The sequence below is a fragment of the Anopheles marshallii genome, chromosome 2, assembly GCF_943734725.1.
Source record: "Anopheles marshallii chromosome 2, idAnoMarsDA_429_01, whole genome shotgun sequence".
Taxonomy (NCBI): Eukaryota; Metazoa; Arthropoda; class Insecta; order Diptera; family Culicidae; genus Anopheles; species Anopheles marshallii.
The window spans coordinates 82434484-82458249 of NC_071326.1; the positions used below are offsets into that span (position 1 = coordinate 82434484).

General features: G+C 43.9%; 3 protein-coding genes across 3 annotated transcripts in view; 1 reads left to right on the forward strand and 2 right to left on the reverse strand.

The window, feature by feature from the left end:
- LOC128709604 (serine/threonine-protein kinase ULK1) overlaps positions 1-20134 on the reverse strand; it is a 29093-nt gene extending 8959 nt beyond the window's left edge. Inside the window, exons 1-2 of the mRNA XM_053804610.1 lie at positions 20045-20134; positions 17005-17178 (exon numbers count right to left, since the gene is read on the reverse strand). Coding sequence (XP_053660585.1) covers positions 17005-17178; positions 20045-20134 — 264 coding nt within the window. The remainder of the gene's footprint in view (positions 1-17004; positions 17179-20044) is intronic.
- LOC128709605 (oligodendrocyte-myelin glycoprotein) lies at positions 7731-14122 on the forward strand. The gene is made up of 5 exons (XM_053804611.1): positions 7731-7798; positions 12397-12659; positions 12751-13274; positions 13343-13571; positions 13644-14122. Exons 1-5 carry the CDS (start codon positions 7731-7733, stop codon positions 14120-14122), a joined length of 1563 nt encoding a protein of 520 aa, XP_053660586.1.
- A 2138-nt stretch (positions 20135-22272) lies between the features above and the next one.
- Positions 22273-23459, reverse strand: LOC128718699 (60S ribosomal protein L10a). Its single transcript, XM_053812319.1, has 3 exons — positions 23455-23459; positions 23095-23250; positions 22273-22765 (listed from the first exon to the last, which is right to left on the reverse strand). Exons 1-3 carry the CDS (start codon positions 23457-23459, stop codon positions 22273-22275), a joined length of 654 nt encoding a protein of 217 aa, XP_053668294.1.
- Between the last annotated feature and the right edge of the window lie 307 nt (positions 23460-23766).

Sequence of the window (23766 nt, forward strand, 5' to 3'; positions counted from 1 at the left end):
AAATGATATTAGAATAATAAGTTTAGAGAAGAAAATTGTACAAACGACATGATTATTTTCCAACCAGAAGGTTACGATTTTCTCACAACGCTTCCTTCCCCCTTTTTATCGATCCATTCCTTGGTTCAACTATTGATATGGCGCAATTCTTTTTTCATTTACTTTTCCGTCACACCGGAGTTACGCTAAAATTAGCTACACTCAAACCGCACGCGACTGTAAAACGTGAGGCAGGGCGAAACACCTCTACACGTACCATCCGCAAAACCGAACATTTGGTCCTGTGTGTTCCTTGGCATAATATTTACCCACCACGTTGAGATGCCCCTAGAACACGAAACTAAAGCCAAACATTGTCGAGTCCCGGGGCAAGTTGGGTGCAAAAGTGGTGTCCCTTTTTTGTCGTGCGGAGTTTCTTGCACTGTTGGAAAATTTGCTTGCGGGTTTTCGAACAATTAATCGACACGACGCAGCCGGACGGGGTCTGATCGCGTTATACGGTTAGGGAACGAAAAGGGTGGATTATCATAAATTTCGTTACGATTACAATTCAATTGAGATGTGCCGATGAAAGGGAAACATGAGCTTCAGGGTTCGGGGTGTTTTCCCACCAATTCGATTGCTTGCATTGATTTGCGTCTAAGTTTGTGATTCAGGGTGCACAGTCACTTTTTTTGTTACGAATTAAGGTAATTAAATTAGCATAATTAAGGTCCTTAATCGATTGAATAAATTATATAAGTTGTTTATGGGGGAAAAAATATTTATATTAAGGTTGTGAGGAATGCAACGATAAAATAAAAATTGTCAAAATTATGCTAACACAAGTGAAACCAAAACAAGAATCCACCGGTAATTAAATCAACAAATGCAATATGGGCACTCTTTACGATCAGCAAAAACTGTGTCAAGGTTGATCCTTTATAGTTGGTAAACGTGTTCAAAAAGCAACACAAAGAGAGCGAGAGAATAAGAAATATAGACAGAGAAAAAGAAAAAAAAATAACAAAAAAACAAACCCGCCGCAAAGAAAACAAGAAGTAACGAAACAAAATAAAAGTGAAATGAATGAACACTCCCTTGGGTCCGGTTTTTGTTTTTGGTTTTGTTGCGTGCGGAAAAATATATTCCGATGGTTCACTCGCAGTAGAAACACCCTCGTTCATTTCGCTGATGTGTGCGTGCGTGCGGTTATAATTCTCACACGCACACCACCACCAGCAGCGCCCGATAGATGTATGCAACCGTTTGCACAGTAGATCAACGCTCCGCACGGTGGTGTGAGTGTTCGTAAAAACCACCCGCCACCGTGATGAACCCCGGCACGAGAAGGCTTTGTGCAAACGCGACACCGAGCTGCAGTAATAGTTGTAATCGGGACGTGATCGTGTTGTAATGTGAGTTTTGCTGGACGCTCGCTCTGCACTGAGGCGCTAAACGCATCTCCAAAAGCGGAACACACATCGTGTGACGCGAAGAGGCAGAAAATTGGGGAAAATTAACGCATCTCCGTCGAAGTAGCCACGTTCGAAGATAGTAACCACGGAGAGAGCAGCAGCAGCAGCAGCAGTGATTTTGTGGAGTTTCGTGAATAAAAACACAGTTATAACCGGTGCGCATCATAGCCCTGAGGGCGCTGGCGTGAAACAATTTAGCTCGCGTGTGGGAAATAGGTTTTGGATTACCTGGTTGCAGGCGCCCCGAATGTGAGGTTATCTCCACAGATAGCGGTAGAAAACATCCACCAAACCACAGCCCGTGTGTGGAGGTAGTGCGTGAACACAAGTGTGAGAGGTCACATACAGTTGTATGGCCTCTACGCCGTGCGCACAAAACACAATAGCTGAAAGATAGCGATTGCGCGCCGCATTAGGTTCCGACGTTGTACATCTGTGTAGTAGTAGGAAGAATAATGCAATAAGTTCAAGGATAATTTTATGCATAAAGACGGATCCGTTACACGTGCTGCTGCTCACGAAAATTTAGGTTAAACCGTCCCAGTTTATCCTGCACACAAAACATGCATGCTCGCACTCTCTCGCTTTACACCTGCGATCTTCCAGGGAAATCTTTCCTTTCTCTTCACAATGCTCTTCTCTCTTTTGCGCACCTTGCGCGCGTTTATTGAAAAGTGAAATTAGCAGGAAACGTCATCCGATCTCGATGATGACAAGCGTCGTGTAATGGCCAGTAATGATTTTAGCACTTTCATGAGGAATACCAGTTTTGGTTGCAACTGATGGATTGGAATGAACAGTATTACACGGAAAGTGAGCTTATCAGATAACCACGAACGTTTCACCATGGAAAGATAAGATTCCAGCGTCAGTTTACACGTACCAAGAAATGGGTGTGCAAGAACCTGTGGTAATCAATATTCGCTCCTCGCCACTAACACAGCAGATATGCAGTCAATGCATCAAAGTGACCTTAGACCTCTGAAGGCGTATCACTGTTGAATGAAATGAAACAAAAGGAAACACACAGCTCTACTATACGTCAGTCTCTACCGCGGATCGTTACGTCAAAGTGTGCGGATTGACTTAAAAAAAAAACAAAAGCCCTCCGTTATTTTGCCTTGTCAGTTTACATACACTTAATCATACAGGCAAGATCGGATGGTAAACTGAATGTTCAACTTGGAACGATTTCACACCAACACCGGGGCCCGTGCGAGGGAAGTGTAAAAATCTTGTACGCCTTTTGCTAAGCGATTCAATTTAACGATCGCCTGAGACTTCACCAAAACGATCATGATGGTATGGTAATGTGTGATGGGATCCCATTCTTTCATTTGCACCTGGGAGAATATACAATGAGCGCTGTCTGGCTACAGATTGCGAGGCTGGAGATTCTGCCGACTTGTGAATGACCTATTAAAATTCGCAGATATCAAGGTAGAATATTAGTGTCTTTCAGAGAGACGACGGATCAACGAGAAGTTTCTCCTGGGATGTATTTGGTGTATAAAAGATTATACCATCTGTACGAGAGCTGTATTCCTACAAGATCCTTGCCATCTAAGGAAAACAGCATTGTTTCGTCTTCTGTAGCCAAAAAAATGGCCAAACCGCTAAACAGAAGTCCTGTGCTATTCACCACACATCAGAAGTCACCGTTAAAGTGCCTCCAAATCAAACTCTGAAGATATAAAGCAAAGTGATCTCCCCCTGGAGGTTGAAGCATTCGACCAAACAGGGAAGAAGTACCTGAACCAGGTGCACTTTGTGATGTGAAAGTATCACTCGAGACCATTGGCACTAATCTTCTGAAAGGAACAACTGAATGTTCTGGTGGAACTTTTCTTTTCGACTGATTAAGCATGACGTTTTACTAAAGATCATCTACCCGCCCGGATGGCGGATGATGTGTAATCCAATAGATCACCCCGAAGTGGCAGTTGATCACCAAAAGGCCACGAGAAAGCTAAACCAAAAAAAAATGCTGAAATTATTGTTCTGAGTTGGCATTCACTACCGGTTGTGACCATCTGTCGAATTACCAATAGTCGGGCAAGTGAGTAGAAAAGCATGGGTACAAAGGTGGTGCAGTGAACAATCTATGCAGAAATCATGATGCACCTCCACCACGATCATGATTCTTCGCGCACATCACAAATTTGGGGTGCACAATTTTTCTGTCATCCTTTCTAGCACTTGCGCCCAAAGCCATCCATCCGCTGGTGGCGGCCGACGGGTGTGTACCGTGATGAAATGGTGTGATGATTTTTTGATGGACAGAATGAACAAGCATCGGAGGGGAGGGACCGCGGCCGGCCCAGCCGCATGCATGCATGGTGGAGCATGCATCATCAACATGCCATCAAAATGCTGCTTCATGCTTCACGAAGTAGTACACCGATACATGCATTTCCTCTACCGAGGTGTGTCCACTTGTGCGCCTTGTTTTGCAGGGAAAGTCCCTCCGACCGGGAAAATCAAAACCAAAAACCCAGAAAACGCAAATGACAAGCCATCAATCGGACACAAAGCACACACCAACCAACGCCGAGAATGCAACAAACCAAAAAAAAAAAATCTCCGCGGAACCTTTCCACACTTTTTCGCATGCGTTTAAATGTTTGCCATCAAAAGGCAACAGCAGCAGATGCATATGTGCGTGATGCGCAGCAAGAGAGGGGAGTGTCCGGTGGTGGTTATATGCTTCCAGTTCCATTTGCCAGAATGGAACAACCCGCCGGATGGTTCAGATTTAATTCAAACCTTTTTCTTGCCGGTCTTTTGCAGGGAATGGTACTGATGTTTTGAGTTCAACGGCTAAAACACGCGTTGCGAATGGAGTACACATGGCGGCGACGAGTGCAAATCGTGTCAAAATTCACATGCAACTGCAGACTGCCTACTGTTGCAATATGTGCACATCAGACAAGCGAGGTCAAACCGTTCAAAATTCACAACACACGAACGAATATAAATGCCTTCTGTTCTGGTGGCCGGCGTCGGGAGCGCGTTTGTTGTTAACCGTGTGCGGTCGAAAGCTTATTTATTGTAAGCTCATTTATCGCAAACGGAGGCAGCATAATTACGACCCGGGGAAGCATTGGGAACCAAACGGTGCAAGGAATAGTGGAAATAGGACCACACTTTATGCAACAATCATGTGTTTATTTGAAAATAGTCAACTGGAATAAAACTCCTGATGAAGATTTGAAATATTTCTACGAAATGGACGAGAAGATCATCAGAGCTAATTCTAAGAACTCCGCAACCGACAACGTGGGTATCTTCCAGGATGATAGTTTTCATTACTTAGTGAAGAAAACACACCATAAACACACACACACACACATCATTCTTCGAAACTGTCTTGGCGAATGAGACATCTATGCGGTAGTTTGCTTAAGAGGACAATTCAATTAACATCTTGCAGATGCGAATGCGTCCTCTGTTTGGAAAGATATGGAAGCGAGGATAACGGATGGTGGCGGTCGTCTGCGTATACAAAACCGGTGCAATAAAGATCGTTGCTTTGCCTACGATGTGCAGGCTTCCTCCCATCTTCCCGAACACCAGACACCGACCAATTAAAGCGGTTCAATTTGGGCTCGTCGTCTGCACGCGCAACACGACGGTCATTTCTCTTGGGATGGTGCGCGAATTGTGGGCACTACTACTTGCCTGCAGCATTGCACTTTATACCGCCAGCTAATCAATCGAGCAATCGAATCTGATGGATGGGTTCAATTGACTGCCTGTTGGTGGTAAAGCATCAGTGCCGCCTCTTCGCCAAGTTGTGTGAAGGTTTCCAGACGTGGCGTTTTAAAATTAAACGCAAGAACCATGGTGAAGTGGTATTTCCTCATACTTAAAATACTTGCATCAAAACGACAACAGATGCTCCACAACAGACCGAAAGAATAGCGAATAATATTAATACCTCAACCGGACAAAAAATAAGCCTGCAGTTGCGCCCTGAAAATCTCCACGGCATGGTAACGGTCGTTCTGGGAATAATTTAATTACTCTCGCACCGTAAAGCCACAAGGCGGCTCGGTGGGGTTTGGTGGCCACAAACTCCCTTTTTTTTTTGGTCAGAACAGTGAACCGGGCCAGACACATAGCACAACACCGGCTGTTTGATGGTTAAAGCGTTCTTTATGCCACTCCTACGGGCTCTATCTATTCGGATAGCTTGGCGAAACCCTCCCCCCCACACAGACAACATTTCTCCCCATCGCTAATGTTTCATGACTTTGTAGGAAGCCGGCATGATATTTGGCTCATCGTGATTATTTTACGACGTCCAACTATAAACTCAACAAAGCAGGAAAAACACGATAAATACAGCGCTACTCATGCAGAAGCCTTGCAATGCACAACAAAAAAAAAAAACAACCAAAAATACCTAGTCAAAATCATATTCCACAAAACGACAAATTTCTGACACGGTCTGACAGTGGAAGGAAAAAGGAAACCTCTTAACCCAGCCCTACCCATCGTCACTTGTCGTGACGCTCAAGGGCAACACAAAGGGCTAAGCTGGAGGCACGGAATAAATAAATAACCGAGCAGGAAAATGTGTTTCCACAAAAGGTCAACCGATGGCTGGGTGCAAATACACACGCGACACCTCAACCTCCTGCTGGATTTCACTTTCTCGGTGGAATCCTTTCAAGATATTTTACCATTTCCAAAAACAGCAAAAATGGAATTTGAAATTTTTGCTTAAAAAAAATATTCAAAACCCTCTTATAATGCTTGCTACTCAATTGTTTATGAAGAAACAAACAAGGGAGTGCAGAGGGAGAAGGTTAAAATCGATATTGCTGGTGTTATATGTAAAATGTTGTTTCGATTACAATGAACACTACGCTAAAGGGTGAATCATGCATGCCTAAATCACATTAAGCGTAAACTAAAACAAAAAACGGGGTTCGTCGTGTTTGCTACACGCGTTGCATTAGTTTTAACCAATCACACCACCACTGTAAAATCAATCACACCACTTTGGGGGGGAACTTTTGTATAAAAATTTGCATTAATCTTACCCTTCAATGTAGAGAAGGTCAATTTATTAAAAATAATACAAAAAAAAAAACATCGTTCTAGTCCCCCTGGTGTGGTGGTTCCACAAGAATCATAGCGATCATGTTTTCCTACTGTAAATGCATATTTGAACGTTGCGATTGAAAGGCGTACAACAACCGGCGTCTTAAGATAATAAATCGGTTTCAATTTCCCTGTCGACACTACACGCCGTACGAAGAACTTTGCTTCAAAAAAAAAACCCGTGGAAAAACGAAGGGAAAAACCTTTTGTGGACAATTTTTCTTTCACGCTCGGAAAAACCGTGTCTCTGTGTGAAGTGGACAAACATTTAGCACAAACACACACACACAAAGGAGCAGATATATCCGTGTTCGGTTCACGCTAGAATAGTGGGCAACATGCACCCGTCCCGTACTGTGTTCCTGGCTCATGTTCTTCGGCATCGGCCACAAACCCAACCTCCCGGTACAGGCTTTAACGTCGCGGTACACACGACACGGTTAGAGCATCGCAACCCTCCCTTTCGCTCGCACTGCCGCAACGAAACAACGGACTCACACCCGCGTCACGTCGATCGGGCATATTCACCCGCAAGGGGCACGGTAGCACTTTATCGGCAAACGTCACTTGCGTGGTGACCGTGCACGAAGCAACATCGTCGTCGCCGTCGATGGTTCCACATTCCATCGTAACCTTATCCGGGGCTTAGAATAGCGCAGTGTACCGTTCGCACGCCGGAAGGAACGTGTAGTGTTCGCCGTTGCTGCGCCTGTTTCTAAATCGATTACTTATTTACATTCCAGCAAGTGTACACCGTCTCACATTCCGGCGAAAGAGTTGGAGTAGCGCACGGGAACTGTGAATCCGTGACACAACCAGTAGTGCTACATGTTGTGTGGTTTATGTGAAAAAGAAAGTGTTTTTAAGTGATCTCCCGTCAAGAACGACCGTTTCCTTTTGCTTCGTAAGATTTGTGTTAAGTTTAGTTACAAATTCGTGCTTTCGTCTGTAGGTAAATGTCCACACCGTTCCCGGCCAGCTTGGGAGGGTGTTCTGTAAAAGACGAACAGCATTCTTTAGTGTTATTAGACCCGTAAAGACGTAGTGAAATAATTTTCTCCATCGGCTGGTAAGACGGACGGACAGACAAAATTAGAACGGGTAACAACAAGGACGCCCGTTTACGCTATATATAAAATCCCTGACGACCCCTGATACACAATGAAACGAAGATTGATCAGGGATTATTTGGTCCCGATGGTACTGCTGACGATTCTGCTGTGGACGAGGTAAGAAGCAACGCGCCTAAGACGTGCCCGCAAAACTACGCGTGGCACACACCACGCACCGGGGTTTGGTATCACCTTCCAAAACGGGGCCAGGAAATCAGGACGTAATCAACGCCAATCATTCAGGCTCGGCCACAGTAGCAACAACAAAAAAAAACTCCAACAATAATGTCGACACACCGTCGTGTAATCATAATGCTTCCATTCTCCCTTTAAATCTAACAAACCGTCTCTCTCTCTCTTTCTCTCTCACACACACACACGTACACACACGCAATTAGGTTTACGAAGCAACATTGCAATCTAGAGCATATGTGCTTAGACGGAGGACAAGAAGACACGGGGCACACGAACCTCAGGAATGGCCTCCGCTCAGCTCAGTCCCAATCAGTGGCGCGATATCAAGCTTGTATGAACTTTAATCTTGCTCTATGAAGCGATGATACTGGCCGAAGGTGAAGTGCCGTAAGAACTCCATTAGACCACTAGACACGAAAATCTTCTGAGCTTTTGAAAAACAACGACCACCGGGAGTACGAAACAAAGCATTGGTACATAGCTCGCCCATAGCTTAAGTGGGCTTATGCTTACAGCCACTCCAAATCCTATGCCGAATCGCCGAACACAACATGATTGATGTACGAAGAAGATTCTCTCATGTGAAATTGGCTGAAGAAGTACCATTACATTTGTTCCATCGCTCAATCGTGGTCCGTTAGTAGGGCGCGTGCCATTCTTGTAATAAGACTTTTACTGCACAGCAAAGCAAGTGGATCAAAGTGTGGTCTATTATACACCAATTAAAAGGGCGACGAGAGGCACCAATTAAAGATAAACTGGGAGCAACAGAAAAACCCAACCAGCAAAACCTGGCAACCTTAAATCAAAGTCCTGACACGTGGCTAGCACACGCTGCCGGCACATGGTGCGTCGTGTAGTCAGAGGTTGTGGTAACCACAAAAAAGACACTCAAACATTAAACCCTCCACTGCCTGCTGCTAGTCGATGATAGTGGCGTTCAAAGTGCAAAGATCGAGAGTACCCCGTGGGGTTTTGGTTTACCGATTTTCGGACGGTCACAACCAACCTGGCCCAACACCGAAAGGGGAGCACGTACTTGTGGGTTCACCCGAAGCCGATGGGTGAAGTTCATTAAACCTTTCCGCGGGTTTCCACAAACTATTTATACGAGGTCCAACAGTCTGTCCCAAGCTAATCATTAAACACTGGGGTCCTTTGGACCAGGTGGGGGGAAGGGGGGTGGGGGTTGGTTTATTTGGTTATGATTAATTAGCGGCTTGGAAGTGAAGGTTTTGGGAGATTTTTCATCCTACTTTGAATGTATCGCCATGCACATGTACGGGTGTACCGGGGAGTTCTCAAGCAAACCTTCAGCCAGCCAGGTATACAGGGTGTCTAAGAATATTTTTATACTTTGATAATATTTATTGTTTCTGGTTTTGCTACTGCAAGCTATGTTTAAATAGAAACAATACAACTTGTCTTAAGACAAAAACTTGTACTGTTGACTGTTGTTGACTTGTATGGGAATTTTGTCCGAAGTTTAAGCTTTACCGTCTTGAAATAGTGTAAATCAATGTCGTTGTATTCGTGAAGAATCGACATCATACAGAACCAAACGGAGAATCGATAGGATTCAAAACCGGGAAGCTTGGAGTCCAAAAAATTGTGTCCAAAAAGTCAATTAAACTGTTCACCCAAGGTTTGTACCAAATTCTCATAAATTCTGGTGTACTATTGTGTTGGACATCGTGTGTCTGCAACAACACAAACAGTGTCTCGTCCTTAAAAATGAACTTTCAACCACCGTACCGAAAGAGGAAAATATATGCTCTAATTAACCTCTTTGTGGTGATCCCTTCTAAAGAACAACAACGGACAGAGAGTCAACTCCGGGCACATTTTAATGCTAAAATCTATAGCTTAAACAGACAACAGCAACAGAACAAAATATGAACATTGAACAAGAATAAAGAGGCGTACTTGACGATGCAAATGTGAATTCGAACTTATCGAACACCCTGTACGGGTGTACTGGGGAGTCCGCAACCAAACCTTCAGCCAGCAGTATGTATGTTGATTCCGACAAGTACATTAAACTTCAACCGCACTTGCTAACACGACGATCGGCGGCCGACAGTGGACTCGCACTAGTGTCACACATATTTAAACCGTGCAGACCATTATAGACGAAACCGGGAAAGAGGTTTAACTAGCATTTAAAACCCCTCCTCCGGATAAGAGAAAACTATGCCGGGCAACTTTCATTGCGCTTATGTTCGGACTGTGTTCGGGGTGTTCAAGCCGGTTTCGCAATGGTGATCGTTTTTTTTTTTCATTTCTTTTTATGTCTTATTCCCTTCAAATGCGTAATCCACCACTACGCGAATTGCCTACGCCTCTGAACGGGAATGTGAGCAGATCTGAAACCGCAGCGCCACATGGGATAACACAGTAGTCGTCGTAGCCATCGATTGCAATTGCAACTGACCAACACCGAAAGCAAAAGCAAATAGATTAATCCTTTCCAGGAGGGAGCGGGGACAAACAAACGATGGACCGTGCGGCAATCGATCGGTGATCATATTGGGTTGGTGGAGATTGGGCGAATGTAGGCAGGGTGGTGAACAGGTCTAAAACCAGCGCCGTTTTTACATCACAGGTCCACAGCACGGTGCCGCACGTGACATGGTCGAGTACCTTACTCTTACCGGCATTAGACGCCGGGACGACTTTTATCGTGGGAGACATTACTTCCTGGTTCCAATTTTGTTAGAATTTGAATCGTCCGAGGACAGCCAGTGCGGACCTGAAGGGGACTGTTCCTTTTGACAGTTCTTCACCTCTTCACAATTCTTCACGTGCCACTCCCAATAGTTCTTCCAAAAGGTATAACGAAATTATTGGAACTTGGAACATATCGGTAAACATGCGATCGATGATGATGTCTTGGTGAGCACTTGCTCCACAACAACTTCAGCTGGCTATTTGTCCTGCTCGCACAACATTCGTGTTTGAGTGGATTTGTCCAAATATTGACTTTGTGTTACATTAATGCTTTGCCGACATCCAACAAACATTTCGCAATTACCTTATTACGTGGACGCTTTTGGGAAAAAGGTGGCGGAACCAGGCACCGTGTGGATTAGATACGGGGATTGACTCATCAAATATCCCACAGAAGTAGAAACCCCTCGGTAGGAAACGTTCCGTGCTAACATTTCTCCCCGTACACGGGTACAACAGGTTACAAACGGATGCCTGGTTTTGCTGCGCCATTGAATCAACGCATACAAAATCACGTCTCCGCTGACACCCTTGACCTCGATTGTAAATGCTCCCAGGAAGTAATATTGTAATAACAGCAGCACCACCCGTCCCTCAGTACGCTGGAATATCTGAGGAACCGGGGCAGAGAGAGAGAGAGAGTTTTGGGGCGGCATATCAGTAACGCCACATCGTCAACCACCACTGGACACTTGGTGCGTGATATGGGTAGTGCCCGTGGAGCCGCACAACATAAAGAAAAGACCGCCGACTCATTTAATTCAATTATTCTAATGCGCCTTCCTTTTGCCTGGTACATCTCTAACTCAACCATCGTCCATGAGCCGCGAGCGAGACACAAACACATCACGGAAAGCCCAACAACCGTGCAAACTCCCCGCCACTGCTCTATTGGACGACGGATAGCAGGAACCCCCGCACGCGAGACCTTCTCCACCCGGTGTGCTGTTGATTCCGTGTTGTCCGTGCTCACCTCAGCAACTGTGCGACGATGAAATTGTAGAAGAAGACCGACACCGATTTGGAAGAGGTCGCGCGTTTTGGTTGTTTTTGTGCCCATGCATGAGGTGGGATGACTGGCCTGTGGGAAAATGACCATGCGAGGAAGATTCCACCAAGGCATCCCGCTAACTTCAAGCCGCGCTTTGATTGAATTAGATTGAGACAAGGCACACAGGGATTGAACGAACTTATTGATCCGTGTTCGAATGAAGCTGTTTGGACTTGCTATCTTTAGTGCACCCAACTCGCTTCTTAAAGGCGACACAGTTACCTACCTTCGTGTTGGTACTCTGAACATCAGCTGTTTATGACGCATTTATAGCCATTACTGCCGTATAACTCATGACCGAGTCATACAAATAGAGGCAGTAATACTGTGAAGCATCGGTAAACATTTGGTTTCCCTGCTGACGTAATCTTCGATACGCTGGGAAGGTATGGGGTGTTGATAACACGCCTATTCATTGGCCGGGCTTATCAGACGGAGGAAGTCAAAGTCCATCCTAACCTTTGCAACGCATGATATCGTTGGAATTCCTTCGAATTATGAGGCGATCGTTAAGAAATAGATGAAATGAATGTTATCGATGTTGCGAAAATGCTCCACGTGGTGCCGGATATTGGTGTTGAAACGTCCTCAACAATAGCATTATTCAGAACAGAAGCATAATTACTGGAAACCTCCCTTACTGCTGTCCGTTATACCAAACCAATCCGCCTTGTGTCCCTGATGTGTTCTGGTGCAATTCTTCACTATTTGCCTTCTTTTACTCATTATCCCGCTCTAGTATCTCGGAAGTGCACGCAAAGAATGACGAAGATGGCGTTAGCGACGGGGAGAATATATATGAGGACGAGGAGTACGATGATACGTACGACGATGACGGCGACATCAGTGGTCCCTTACCGTTCGGCACGGATCATGCACGGCACGAAGGTGGTGACAGTGATAAATCGAGAGCATCATCCTCCACGACATTGTCGTCTGGCACGACGAAAGCGACGTCCACCACCGGCAGTCCTGCGGTGGTCATTTTTGGTGATGCAGACGGTACGTAACAACACGGCGAGTGTGTTAGATGAGTTTCAATTTTCAACAATTCCCTGTGGGGAAATTTTTTTTCCCGCTTTTATTCTTCCAGATCATTCCACGGAACAGGAAGAGTATGCGTGTCCGGGTGGATGCAGCTGTTTCGAAGGGATGAAGTACATCAACTGTTCCCATCGTGCCCTAACAGACATCCCTTCCATTATGCCCGGTGTTGTGATACGGTTAGATCTGAGCCACAACAACTTGAAGCATCTAAACGTGGAAGCGTTCCAGAACATTACGGAATTGCAAGAGCTCCTGCTGGCAGGCAATGCGATCGAACAGTTTGACAAGGAACTTCTGCTAAAGCTGGACAAACTGGAGATGCTAGATCTTTCCTCCAATCAGCTATCTAACCTGGATAGTGATTGTTTTAGCGAGGCAAGCAAATCGCTTCGTCGGGTGTATCTAAACGACAACCCAATCGTCCTGCCGGATGGCGGTCCCTTCCTGGAACTGCCGGACCTGGAACAACTGCACTTAGTGAATTGCAATCTCACTGAGCTACCGGACGAAGCGTTCAAGGAATTGGGTGGACTCGAACTGCTCGATCTCTTCGGCAATCAGTTCGACGAGGTACGAATCAAATATCACCTGAAGCCGCCATGCACACGAGCGTGCTAATGACTTTGTTTGCTTTGCAGGATATGAGCGTAGATTTGTTCGAACCGTTGAAGAATCTAATTCACTTGCGGCTACCATCACTGTCGGAAAATACTGTACGGGAGCTATGCGAAAAACTGGAACGGATAGACGTAATCGACATAACAACACACAACATCAGCTGCTTCTACCTGGCGTCAGAATCGTCCTTCGAGGAGAGCATCATAGTGGACGTACCGAAAACTCCCGAACCCATATTTATGCCCAAAGGTAGGCATCACGCAAGCATTTTGCTTTGGGTAAGATATTTTTACCATGCTCCTTCTTTGTCACGATTTTTAGAACCAACCACACCCCGCCCGACGCGCAAGGCGCAGAAAAATTTGAATGAAATTATGCAGGACTACAAATCGTCCACTTCCAAGCTGGAATCATCCGATCTCGCCCTACAACCAACAACCAGTCCGACGAATCAGAAAGGTGGTGGCAGCATTTCATCCTCCCAATCCGGATCACCTTCATCCGCTTCCATCACGCACACCGGGAACTTGCCAGCGGTGGAGGATGGTGATGTGATAAAGAAATCGTCAACCGGGTCCGAACACCGCGCCGATGGCGAACAGTCCCTGCTCGCATCGATAACGCCCGAAACGATGAAACAGCTTCTGATGGCAATCATTGGTGTGACCGTGCTGGGGCTAATCATCGGTCTGATCTGTCGGCGAACCGGCATTAAGAACAAACTGTGTGGCACCAAGCGACGCCCGGCCCCGACCGATCAGGTACGACCGGCCGAGGAGGTCCCTCTCAACAAGGTCTAGGAGCAGATCGTTTGCCGATCGTGTTTCGATTTGCCAACTCTAAACAGAGGAAATAATGCTGGAGAAGGAGATCAATCGGGAACGGGGAATTCGACGCACGACATTTGCGTGAAAGGAAGGTGAATGCGTGACTGTGCCATGAATTGAATTCGGCTAGAATTACCCCCGTCGGCAGTATGATCCGTGTGCATGTGATATTACTTACAAAGTATTAGGTAACATCGTCTTCAATAAGCTGTCGGTAAATTTGGGGGTCGGTTGTGTGCGCTCCGGCATGTGCACCATCAGGCTGCATATGTCAATAGAGATCGTTATCATTTTTTTTTGGTATTGTAAATATTTCATCGCATCGAACGCTTAGCAACACACAAAAAGAGCAATAGAAACCGAACTAGCCCAACAAATAGTCCCAACCTTTGTACACGTTTGAATGCGAATGCTTTGACAAACAATTATTGCCACAAAGCTTAGACGCGTTAATATAGCTAAGGCTACCATACCCAACATTTCGTATTCCATTCGATGCGTTCAGTTCAGCTACAGCGCGTGATACAGTAGCACGAGAAGTATCTTGAAATAAATTTCCACTTCCAATCGATCGGTAGTTTCAAAGCAGTCAAGAATGGGGGCAATTAGTCTACAATTACTAAGTAAAAACCAAATAGTGGCACTTACTAGTGTGCGAATTTAGTTTTAGGAATACGTGTAGTAATGGCAAGATTGGTGTGCAGCAAACACGCAACTAAAATCTTCAAACATGTAAACGCTAGAGGCTGCGCTTATTCCTATTTTTTTTTCATGATAACCACAGAAGCTAGACATTTTGGTAACAAAACATTAACGAATGAGCAACGCTCTTGTGCTTATCTTTGTATTCTTGAACTGATAATTTCCAAAATATGATTAATTTCATTAGAAAAAATATTACGGTAGCAGTAGTAGAAGTAGTAGTACATCGATAATATAATACATTATTGGCTGGTGGAGCATTTACGCAAAGGATTACTCTAATGACACACATACGTTCAGAACATTCTAAACGCAACCAATGCAAGAGTACGGAAATGGTTCTTTGTAGGGGGAAAAAATAGTGCACCGGTTACAATAAAACGTGATGTGCATTTTGTGAACTTTTGTTGATACTTTCCATTTGTTGGCGGTATTTAAACACCTGTACTGTATGCGGAGAACGAAAGAAATCGTATTTAACGTATGCTTTAAGTTATATTAGGGTTGTGGTAAGGTTCCTGTATAATAAAGCATTATATACAACTAATTATTAGATCTTTTAGGCAACAAAACGAATACCATGCCAAAGCGAAAACATGAACCGATTTGCCGATTTGAGTTCAACGTAACAAATTTTCTTTGCTGTGTCTGATGGTTGAATTCTAACGTGTGCGTGACACGAATTGCTAACGAAGCCAATGAAGTTTTCTCCTCATTTTTACTGTTCGCCACATAAGCCACATACCTACTTACGAGCGTTAAAACCACGCCAATCCAAGCGAAAGGAACGGAGATCCCCATACAAAAGAGCTATGGATTTTGTTTACGTTTTTGGACACAATTTGCATATGCGGAATCGGATCGATGTGGCTAAGGTTAGCGTTTAACGATTTGAAGACATTCTCGTGCACATTAAGAATACGAACATTCTTCAAATACTGTTAATAATGTTTGTACTAATTTTATGCAATCACTCTTTCCTGCAACATAATATTTTCCTTTAAAACAATATGAAATATTCGCTAACGGGTTAGAACACAAAGACCAGTCAACGTGTACAAGTAATGGCACATCCTTCAAAACTAATTACTGCGAATTTTCCTCTTGCACTCGTGTGTACAACGTTCGCCCATTCCTATATCTCGCTTTTGTGCCATTATTGAACCATCAGCCGATCATTTGCGTCATGTGTAACGAAAAAAAAAAAAAAACAAACCTTCCACAACCGGTTGCCATTGGTGGCCGGCAGTCGGTAAGCAGTGCGAACAATTTCTGCAATTAACTCGCCAATGTAAACTAGGAAGTGAGTATGCATCAAGGCAAATGTGGCAACAGCAAAAACCGATATCTCCGCGCGGTATCATTTACCGCTTGAGCGGGTCACGTGGATACAGCGGTTTTCTACCCAAGGATGTAACTAATTTTGCTAAAGAAGTACTAGTACGAGGAAAGAATGCAGGAAGCAAGGAAATGTATGAAAATATTGCTATGAATGTTGCTAGGTAGACATTTTTTATGTTCGATGATGTTAGCTTCTAGGTGGTGGCCTACCCATAAGTTCATTTATCGAATTAAACTAAGTTTTTTCATGGTGAGGGAGGTCAATCTGGAATCCTGTTTTAATTCCTGATTTGTGATGATAAGCTTATAACTTAATGTATCTTCTAATTTATCGGCACAACAACCTTACGGCCTCTAGACGCCTGCCATTTCTGGGTTTCTATGACTTTAATTTCCCCGTAGCTGGAAAGCGTACGGGGGATTGGTCCAGATGGGATTTTGAACAGGTCCTGTCATGTGAATAACGGCGCCGCTATCAATAAACCACCGGGTAGCCCCAACTTAAAATGCCGATAATCAATGCATATAATATAACATCTTACTAAGAATCATTATTTATAGATGTAAATTTTAATACATACAATACGTATAAGTTATAATAGTATGTACATAACAAGTGAACATCAAGCAATGCTCCCTATGCTCAACAGCTAACATTTGATAACATTGGTGTAATCAATTCGAAAACAATTCCAGGGTTAGCTCTTTGGTTTTCAAGGATTTCTGTCTACATATTGCTCGAATTCTTATCAACGAAAAATTTTCATTTTGGGCTCTGGCGGCACAAACAAAAACAGGCAAAGCAAACTTACCTCCATAACCAGAAACACGTTCTGATCCTTCTCGGTACAGGCCAACAGCTTAACCACATTCTTATGCTTAAGGGCACTCAGCTCCTGCAGGATTTTTATCTCCTTCCCGAGCAGACTCTGCGATTTGGCCAGGCTTTTCTTCGTGATGCTTTTGATCGCCACCGGATAGTGTGCCTGTGGAAAGCAGAGGCGGGAAAACGGTTGATTAGTTTTGGGGATAAGAAACCGTGCGGGCAGCAAATGGCTGGAAATGGAGGTAAACAGAATGAAGAAACTCATTGGCATAGATAAGGGAAAATGTGTGTGTGTGTGTGTGACCTGAACCATCCAAACACGAAGATGCTCGAACGGTACGGACGTGATAATGGCTGTAAGGAGCACACGAATGTGCGCCCTTGGAATGGGATGGTGACCTAACCGTGAGATACAGGAAAGATATTGCACTGTAAACGTGCAAGGCGTAATAAAGTGAAATGTGGGTGTGGATCGAAGAAGGATGTGATTGAAATTTCCAGAAGAAGCAATCGTTAATAACTCTGCACTGTGCATTTCCGTACGATAAACAGTTCCTTCGCGACGGTTTGAGATATCTTTTTGATAAGTCTTCTCTATTCTGTGAGTAACAAATTCTGCTAGAAGCAAGTAATTGGTTGCAGCACACAAAAGATTATGGCTGTCTTAAAGCGGTTGCAGGAATTGTAATATGCTCTAAAACAAATAACCATCTTATTTCAATCGCTGCACCGTACCAAAGTCTAAGGTCTTGGAGGAATGTAAACAAACTTCGTTTGTGCGTCTTTGTTCTCATCTTACATGGCGCATGTACGGCTGCACGTAAATGAACAGACATACTAATTGGGTCGTACGAATGAACACATTGACACCTACATTTTACTATCAGGCACAGATCTGGGTGATGCACAGTACTCCATCCACGCCGTTAAGCGAATTAATCACTCATTCACTGTTTTCCCTCAGCATGTTTGCCGCGTGGCGCGATGAATTTGACCGATAAGGATTACATAAAGGACACAATGTAACGAAACAGCTATAAAGCTTGTCATACGCTGGAGCATGATTCAAATTAACGCCTACACCTTGCCCATTCGTAACACATGCTGTTTGTGATTTATTGGATAAATCATAATCACGCTGTAGATTCTGTGGCCCATACCATTTGAGAGTAGTTGCGTGCGGGCGTGACTAGCTTTTTCAGAGGTCAGCCAGCAAATAATTGTATGCTGAATTGTGAAAGCAAAGGTACAACAGTGAATAAAAAAATTAACATATTGTTTTAAACAACTAAGTATGGAATTAAGAAACCATTTTAATCACATGTGCAATTAAACAAATCCTTGTGACGCACTTGAAAAACATAAAAATAGAAGGACATGACAATTGACACCTATGAATCGTGTCAATTACAGACATGTGTAAAGTATAAAAAATCTACAAGAAAAAAGGGAATTAAAAAAAAGTTTAAATTGCGTAAAAAATAAAAATGAAACTAAAGAGATAGACATGAAAAGAGTCAATTTATTAATATAACGAGGAATTAAATATTACGCGTAAACAACATAAAAAGGAAAGTAATTATCAAGTTAACACGGATATAAGGCTAGACACGGAAAAGCACCATTGCATTACATAAAAGAGTAGCATACATTCTGGTGACCTGAGCTGATGTCCGGCTACAGAAAAAAAATACACTGGCCAACTCTTTCGCTCGTTATTTGATATAACATATCAATAGAATATATTATTGGCATTCTATTGGTCGGTGGAACACAGAGACCATACCGTAGGACCTATCTTTAATATATTTTCCTTTAATCTGTAATAAATGTTCGGTGATCGTAACTAGAATTTTATTGCAAAGTAAATTGAAAAGGTTTTGTCGAAACACGTTAAGAATTAAACATAAAAATGAAAAAGCGTGCAAATTTTACGAATCAAACAATGATGTCGATCACCGTTGAAAATGTCTTGGGTAACACAGTTTCACAGTTTTCGTTATGTAATTATGAAACGAAGCATCTCAGAAACTTTGGGTAAAGAAAACGCCAAAGTAGACACCATAGAAATATATATAAAGCCATTGCTTCCAAGTACCGTAACACGTATCAAAACCAATAGGCCAATTACATTACTGTTCTGCTTTAACAAAGAACCTTTCCATTTTATCAAGTTATTAGAGATTATCAGAGATATAAACAATTTCAACAAAGAGACTCAGTTTTGGAAAAGTGTACCGTCCCGTGACTCTCTAGATAGTTGAAATCCTAACTACTGCCTTTACTAACCAACGAACTTACAAATAGAATCAGCAAATAAAGCATTCGATAATCTAAAAACAAACAAATATTACTTCTACAATTCCACAAATTGAAACACACTTCGAGCACTACTCGCCGGAAGATATTCTTCTCCAATCGATGCATAAACATATCTGCTCGGCGCCGTTCACAATCGCCGCCAGCCTATACTACGCAAACAAACTGCTTCTCGCGGGTTTCAGTAATGACCACCGAAAGTGGAACTACCTGTTCCAAGGTCAGTACCCACTCGTTGACCATGCGCTACGCAAAGCACCTTCGAAGGAAGTGCTCAATCCATCTGCTTATCATTCAAAACGCAGTAGAAACGACTGATGACGCCCCGCGCTTGTGTATATTAGGCGGCACCAAAACACTGACCAACATTTCGTCCACCTGTTCCACCCCCCAACACCCATCGGCACAGGTGGTCCACAATGTCGCCCTCGTTTCGATCTCGCGATCCGTGACGTATGGCAAAAAGGTGATTAGGTTGCTTTGTGTGTTTATTTTTATTCCAGTTCAAGAAGGCTTTTCTTAGCTAACTACGCAATTTCCCATCGACTTCCTCCTACCGAGAGCTCGCACACAACCCAAGCCTGGAAGTGCTACATGTATGTGTGTGCCGCAAGTAGCAAAGCGAAAAAAGGAGCTGTGCACACACTGAAACGAAAAGGAAAAGTAAATGCTCTTAGTAGGCTGGTCGGTTGTTTTGTTTCACTTACCTCACGGTGGCGGCCCTTGAAAACGACCGCAAACGCGCCATGGCCGATGATTTCTTTACTGTTATACTCGTAACTCCCAACAATTTCCATCCTGTTGGGTGGTTTGGCAATTCCGCTACAAACCAACCAAGTTTTTCGGCGTCCTCGTCGTCGTCACGTTTCGCCAGCCCTCCACGATGTTCCCGGTGTACGAGATGAACGAAAGAAGCACCCTTTTGTGGGGAGGTTGCGATAGAGAGAACTCGGGATTTTGCACGCAATTTCACAATCTATGCTAAAAATTTGCACTTTCTATCGACACCGCGGCGCTCGGGAGCAACGGAAGCGTAAAACCTTCTCTTCTATAGTAAAACGCGTGCGTTTGTTGTTTTTGGTGGTGTTGCTTGGATTGGTGCAGGATTGCTCTCCTGCTTTCTGGCGATGATGATGAATCAATCCTTTATCACATACGCACCAACACAAAGATGTTACCGGGGTAAACGAATCCCGGCAAGGATAACAACGCATAAGGATATTCTCACTTCCGTCAATAACACTATCGTTAAATCACACGCTACACTGCTTGTATTTACATAGGGAACACTACACTTTGCTGGTTTGTTGGAATTAGCACTTGTTCACCCGTTTTTTTTCTTCTACTTCTACCAACTTTACAAACCTCATTGGCAAGGGCGTCATACAAACGAAGTGCAATAGGAAGGAGTTGCAAAACAAACGCTTTTTCTTCACTTTCTTTTGGTGCAAAATTTTCCGATTGACATTTCTGCTCCAAATTCACCCCATCGAATCAATAGAAACAACGGTGTGTGAATGTTCTTGCTTTCCTGCTTTTCTTGCACTCTCTCTCTCCCTCTCTCACACACTCGTTTTGTACGTGATTTTATAGTGCTTAGTATTTTTGTTATTCCTTTTTTTCTAAAAAAATTGCACTACTTTGTTGTTATTATTGTGGTTTTACGTTGCTGCAATCAGGTATCTTCCTGAATTCTTGCCCTCGTTGGATCTCGCAAGTTGCTCCGGGTTTTAAAACTTTTTTTTTCCTTTATCTTGCCTGCTACTACCAACTCGCGCTTCCGTGTTTTGCGATGTACGCAAGGAGGAAACAGCACTAATGGCGTAGTTTTCGGTAGGCAAATTATTCACTTCCACACCCGTACGTCACATAATTTTCTCCCTTGACAAAAAGGGCACATACACACCTCATTTGCAACGCACGGTACTTCCAGAAGGAAAGATTTTCCTACACTTTTCCTTCTCTGTTGTGCCACGGGCAGTGGGTATAGAACGAAATTTTCACTTCAGCCCAGCAGCTGCTTGGATGACACTGGCTGGGGTATTTGTTTTGAGGCTATCACAATCACAAGTTTGCTGCACGCACAGCTTTCGAAGGTGTTTTCCGCGATGATTACGGGACAGCCGATGCGTTTTTCCCGCACCCGCGATGGAAAACCTGGAGCGTTTCGTGTTCTTTTCTACTGCGATACAATCGATTTTCCGCAACGCTACCTCTGCTGCAAGCTGCTGCTATTGCCCAGAGAACGGAGTACGAGTGTGTGTAGGAAACAAATGGGTTTTTGTTCGCAGCAATAACACACCACACGGAAGATGGTGCGGCGATGTGTGCGTGTGTGTTTCGCGATTTCTTTTTCTTTGGCAATCGCGCATTTGTTCGACTGCTCCGTTTGCTCCTGTGGCGCTGTGGTGTAAGCGGGACAGGTGCGCCTCCGCGCATGTTACGTCGCTTTTTGACAGCACGGCTGTCAGTGGCATACACGTTTGACAGCTGATTTTCGTTTGAATAGGCGGATTTTAAATTGTGCTTCAAACCTTCTCCAAAAAAATTCTTCTTCAAAAAATGAATGTCGAAATTGATGCGATTCTTATAAAGGGCTTCTTCACTTTATTTTATGTATACATCATGAATTAAAATAATGTCTCCTCTGAACGACGCGCTTTGTTTCACTCCTGCAGCTGGTTATATACAAGGCATTCCAGATTTAACAAAATGATAACTAGTAAAATCATGAACAAATTCTTTCCATAATTACTCTCCTGATAAAAGATAGGCTAATCGTTAGTCTGTTTGTGTTATTATTGTCCTAGCAAGAACAATCATTTATTTTGAAACGATATTTTGTTGAATAATGCAACAAAAAGCATTATTTTCATTCACAGACGATCGTTTCTTGCGGTGAAAAATACTCCACAAAACACACGCCTCTTCCCACTTAGTACAGTCGCTGAGCGGTACCCATGGACGATTTGATGTGCAACGAGCGTACGTTCTGCCAGTGCTTCTTCAGCAGCGACACGAGGAAGTTAATGGCCAAATGCACGTTCTGCGCCAGCTCATCAGTCGACATCTTGACGTGACCGACGGCAACCGACAGACACAGGACCTTCTTCATCTGGAACTTGATGGTGGCCTTCACTTCATCGATCTTCTGCACCATCGATTCACCGTGGCCGAGCAGACCCGGGAACTTACCGGCCTTGTTCAGACCGGGACCAAGCAGACGTGGGATCTGCTTGATCAGCGACTCGGAGGCCAGGAACGCGTCGTACTTCTTGGCTAGCTTCTTAACCAGTTTCTTGTTCTTGTTCAACTTCTTCAGGGCTTCGGCATCCATGAACGGGATATCGTTAGCCTTGGCTTCATCGCAATGCTGCTGGTCACCGAGCACGCACACCTGCATCTTCGGGCGCGGAATGTACTTTAGCCTGCGAAGGGAAAGAAACGATCAAAATTAACTTTAGATAGCATCAAACATTGATTAAAACAATCAAGAGCAAGATTAAATTGAATTCTCCACTGTAACTCACCACTAGCGTAATGCCTAGTGGTTATGGAATGCTATCAACCCTATCTGGTCGGCCGAGTAGTTGTCCAAACTTGGACAACCCTCTTTGCCTACTCATTTCATTTTAAGACCCTGAGTGCAGGTCCGCTCCCACCATACAGGGGAAGCTTCCTGTTGAAACGACTCAAAACAATCTGACACGCGTGTGCCGGATGTGTGTTCTGTATCGATCATCAGGTAAGAACATACTTGACGGTGCCGGAGAAACGCTTGTCCTTCTGGGGATCGTAGTTCTTCAGTCCAATCTGGAGTTCCACCGTTTCCAGGAAACGACGTTTCTTCAGTTCGGAGCCCTTCAGGACTTCACTGACGCATTCATAGAGAATGTCACGGGATACTTTGGACCTGGAACGATACAAGGCAGACAAATTCAGTGTGTTGAATTGGTAAACATAACCTCACAAACTTCATGACGTGTTTTCCACGCTACACTATACGAAAATCACATGAACACAGTGTGAAGTTATGCTAGAATGCATTATTCTCTCAACGTTACTAAATTTAACCATGTATGGTATGAATTAATCTTCAAAAATCGCTAAAACTTACGCCATTGCACCAAACGCGACTGCACTCGTTGACGATTACAAAGAGAAAGAGAGAGAGGTTGACAATTGATCAACCAACAATTCACCGGAAATTGTAGTGATGTGCCGACCGAAAACCAAATGTCAAAAAGTGTGCCTAGTGAGCAAAGCATTGCAGGAGGAATATTTTTACCAGAAGGTTGATTTTTTGGGGATATCTGAAAAATTGTTATCAATTTATGTTAAAAATTTGGATTATGCATTGCATACTCAGATATTTGAATTGGGTTCGAACTTTCCAAAGCCCGAAAAATTATTTGCTTTTGTACATGCG